This window comes from Montipora foliosa, chromosome 11 (assembly GCF_036669935.1).
Source record: "Montipora foliosa isolate CH-2021 chromosome 11, ASM3666993v2, whole genome shotgun sequence".
Lineage (NCBI taxonomy): Eukaryota > Metazoa > Cnidaria > Anthozoa > Scleractinia > Acroporidae > Montipora > Montipora foliosa.
Window position 1 is genome coordinate 45061503 of NC_090879.1, and position 4850 is coordinate 45066352.

At 43.1% G+C, this 4850-nt stretch overlaps 1 protein-coding gene across 1 annotated transcript; it reads left to right on the plus strand.

The window, feature by feature from the left end:
* The first annotated feature begins 1852 nt into the window (after positions 1-1852).
* Positions 1853-2596, plus strand: LOC137977195 (protein SDA1 homolog). Its single transcript, XM_068824461.1, has one exon. It carries the CDS (start codon positions 1853-1855, stop codon positions 2594-2596), a length of 744 nt encoding a protein of 247 aa, XP_068680562.1.
* The last annotated feature ends 2254 nt before the right edge of the window (positions 2597-4850 follow it).

Consider the following 4850-nt stretch of genomic DNA (forward strand, 5'->3'; position numbering starts at 1 on the left):
CTGCCACGAGGGGGGAGCAACTACCAACGACAGAGTTGCTCCGATGAACTCCCAGCAGCTCTGAGCAGCTCCGAGTAAATATGAATAGGTCCCTGTAGGGGGAGCAACTGGCAACGACCAACTCCGAACAACTCCAAGCAACTCCGAGCAACCTCCGAGTAGCTCCAAGCAAATATGAGTAGGTTCCTGTAGCGGAAACAACTAGCAACGACAGAGTTGCTCCGACCAACTCCGAGGAACTCTGAACAACTCCTAGAACCCGTTGAGTAGCGTCGAGCCTTACAGGTCCTCTTGATCCCAGTGCGTCAGTGCCAGTGGAAGTAATGTTAATGTGATTAAGTGTACCAACTTTCGCAATACTTTCTCTTCCTTGCTTCATAAGAAAAGTCGTTATCTTCAGTCAATTCCGTGTCTTTAGGAAAATGTTCTAGGTCAAACAGACTGTTCAGCAGGTACTTCCGCTTACTTATAGCAGCTTCTACAGCCTCTGTATAATCCATGTCATCGTCGTCCTTAGAACTACGTATTGTTTGCATAACCTTCTTGTGCACTGGATCAGTTTTGAGGTCGTGGTACCACCTTACATATTGCAAATATAAGTGCCGTAGCTTTTTGCGGTAAACAGGAAACAAGTCCGAGCAGCTCCGAATAAATATGAGTAGGTGCCTGCCACGAGGGGGGAGCAACTACCAACGACAGAGTTGCTCCGATGAACTCCCAGCAGCTCTGAGCAGCTCCGAGTAAATATGAATAGGTCCCTGTAGGGGGAGCAACTGGCAACGACAAAGTTGCTCCGAGGGACTCCGAACAACTCCAAGCAACTCCGAGCAACCTCCGAGTAGCATCCAAGAAGCATCGAACCAATACATGCGTCCAGGGTTGTTTACAGTTTTGCTCTGTTTCAAAGAGTAAGGGTTATCGCAGTAACACGGTATCTTTAGCCATTTGGAGTGCTCTTTGCCGATGTTTATTACAAGGTGTTCGTACCGTTGTTGGTCTACCGCTTGTAAGTAATTGAGTACTTCTTTGTGATTCGCAATAAAGGGGCACGGGTACTCAGGGCATTTCACATATTTAAGTCCATTGTCTGACATCCCATGCTCCAACAATTCACAAACAACCTTGAAAAGAGCATTTCGCATGAACTTCCGCCGGCGATCTGCCCCATGAGCTAATCGACGGTGGCGAGTTCCTTTAGCTGCCACAACTCCCCCTCTTGGTAGGTGTGCTCTGCGACCTGCACAGTGCCTGGGATTTCATTTTTCTCCTCCTCTTTCGTATCTACCGCGGGAGGCAAAACTTCAATTGTCATAGCATCAAAGGCTTCACACAGTGATTCAACTTCTTTCTTATCAACCTTGCATAGTTTCTTCTTGTTGGTGGGAGGTTTTGAAGGCCGAGTGGGCTTTCGAGTAGGTGCAAATTGATGAAGAACCTCAGACATGTTATCTCATGAAAATCAAGGAGCAAGACTTGCACATTTTATGACAAAATGTCTACTTTCCCTCAAGGGATGATGGGCCTATGAAGTCGTTGGGAACCAATCACCAAATAGTATATTTTTTTGGTTTGATTGGCTGTCGATGTTGCAAAACCGGTGTCGTACGTGAGCTGTATCTCGTTATTTCCAAAACCGGTTTTACCATACCCAGAAACGTTCGGGAATAATAGCCCTCTTGATTTAACTTCAGAGGCTTCTCATTGGCCGTTTATGATGTCACCTCTACCTCATTGGCTCCGGGGCCAATCCATTGTTGTTGTCGCTATATATTGGTAATATCACAACAAAAGCTCAGAACACACCTCTCCTAATTTCTCAAGAAACACTAATTTTCAGCCCTTACTTTGAATGATGCATTCTTGTCAATTCTGTCAGAGAGCATTTAGGCGCAAGTTCAACAGAGATCGACACGAGACAGTGAGTTGCCCAAAACGATTTGATGACGAAGAAACAATGGACAGCTTTTCAGATGAGGAAGGGCGTTTAGGACGAAGAGCTGAAAAATATTACGAGGACGATGACCAAGAGGATAATTTAAATGAAGATGGAGATGAAGCCGAGGACGACGAGGTTGGTGATGATGACAATGAGGATGATGACCAGGACGAAGACGATGGTGGGGAAGAAACTGACGATGGCGATACAGAGAGTGGCACAGAAAATGAGAAAGTTGATCCATGGGATAAACTACGAGAAGAAATTATCAGTGACCTAAACTCAGCTTGGGAAGGACAGGTGCAAGAAAATTTACGTCAGGGTTTGCCAAAGGATGATGCTCAGGTTCAAGCTGCTAGCCATCTGCTTCCTGTTTACCGCGAAAAGCTACGGCACTTATATTTGCAATATGTAAGGTGGTACCACGACCTCAAAACTGATCCAGTGCACAAGAAGGTTATGCAAACAATACGTAGTTCTAAGGACGACGATGACATGGATTATACAGAGGCTGTAGAAGCTGCTATAAGTAAGCGGAAGTACCTGCTGAACAGTCTGTTTGACCTAGAACATTTTCCTAAAGACACGGAATTGACTGAAGATAACGACTTTTCTTATGAAGCAAGGAAGAGAAAGTATTGCGAAAGTTGGTACACTTAATCACATTAACATTACTTCCACTGGCACTGACGCACTGGGATCAAGAGGACCTGCAAGGCTCGACGCTACTCAACGGGTGCTAGGAGTTGTTCAGAGTTCCTCGGAGTTGGTCGGAGCAACTCTGTCGTTGCTAGTTGTTTCCGCTACAGGAACCTACTCATATTTGCTTGGAGCTACTCGGAGGTTGCTCGGAGTTGCTTGGAGTTGTTCGGAGTTGGTCGTTGCCAGTTGCTCCCCCTACAGGGACCTATTCATATTTACTCGGAGCTGCTCAGAGCTGCTGGGAGTTCATCGGAGCAACTCTGTCGTTGGTAGTTGCTCCCCCCTCGTGGCAGGCACCTACTCATATTTACTCGGAGCTGCTCGGACTTGTTCGGAGTTGCTGGGAGCAACTCTGTCGTTACAAGTTGCTTCCTCTACAGGGACTTACCGGTACTCATATTTGCTCGCAGCAACTCGGAGTTGCTCGGAGCAAAAGTGCGTCAGTAACCAATCCCACTCGAAATGTACTAACGGGACTGTTAACAGCCAAAACAGCCAAGCTGGGAAATATTGTAAAACCTGGACGCGAAGGCAATGCTCACTTCTATCAAGAATGCTTTTAACATAGATCGTTTTTTGGATTAAGGTAATCACTGCTAGGATTATGTATTGTGTGGTTCGTTTGTTTAAAGAGAACTATTTTTCGCAAATATCACATTGTGATAAGCGTTTTCTGTTAATTCAGTAAAATGTTTAAGTATTTGTTGGTGTACGTTTACTGACTTAATAATAATAACTGAACCGTTCTGCAAATAAATTCGTTTGAGCTACTCTGGTCTCGAATGTTTTCCATTTCTTACTTAATTATAATTCAGAACCATTTTTAAGAAATTCTTGTGGGATATTTCGCCTCTTAGATCAAACACTGCGTGCTCATAAGCCTTAGCTTGTCCAGACGTGTGGTTAAGGCCTTGTGTTATTGTGCACTCGTCGTTACGAGATTTGTGTTCTTAAATACATCTGGGGCTGTTTGTCAGCCTCTTTGGCATGAAATGGTTTTATTTCAATTTGAAAGGTTCTTCGACGATTACTCTACTTGTCTTCGAACAATTTGATGAAGATACTAGTGTCATGCATGTATTGTTTACAGTTCATGTAACCAATGCTTGGTTTATTTTTCGTGAATTGCTTGTAATGAAGCCGGGATGCGTTTTGTTCATTATCTATCACTATTTTGGCTTGCCCAGGCTTGTGATAAAAAACCTGCGAAAAAACCTCTTGTTTTACTTGTATCCCGATTGCAGTGATTTTCGCTATTCACACAAACGGCAAATGAATAACTCGAGCGGATCAATTGCAACTTCTTTAATTTACACCGTGATTTTCAGTGTTTGCGCAATTACTGATTTCATACGCTTCAGTTGAAATCGTTACAAATTAGTAAAAGCTAAGCTATACTCTATGAGAGTCGATTTCGCTATCCTCAAACACTTCCTCAAGTTTAGGAATAAATATAAGGCCCTTATATTAGGTATGAAATAAAGTTTTATGAATGGAGTCCCAGCAGTGGGACAGTAGCAGCACCGTTGGCGTGTTTAAGATCGAGTTTAAAGCATTCGCATAAAATTACTTTTGGTCTTGATTTGGTAAAATAGAAATTTAGGAGGTCATTATATTTTACGAAACTACGCTTGTTGTTCTCTAAATCTCTCAATTATAGCGGCAGAAGCATGATCTACGTTTGTCCGTAATTTTTAAACAGCGTTTTATACAATAGTAAATAAATAACTGGAGCCGTCACTGTGTAATAGAACGCCATCGTAGATGGTACAATTGAGCACACTTTTCCAGAAAGAGACAGTTCGTCATGTGCCGGAAGGCATTTCGTAAGCCGCATGCAGAAGCACAAGTGGCGTACACGGCATTTATGACCCGCATTGTGGCGGTAAGATTTAAAATTGGTTTCTTCATTCAGTTTCATTCAGTACACAAAGAAATCAGCGTCTTTTGTTATTCTTAATTGCTCTTTCAGTAACTTATTTGTCGGCGTTCTGTCTTTCAGCTTTGTCCCGACAATCATCCGAGCACTGAATACGATGAAAGATGTATAGCCTGTATATATTTTAATAAAGGGTTAAACCCTATTCAACAACACGAGTTTGCCTTTGCAATTCAGTGTATATTTGCATGCGGAAACGTGGATGAAAATGGGAACTGTGAAACTTCTGAAGAATGTGATCACTGTCAAAGATTACTTGAAAAGCTCATAGAC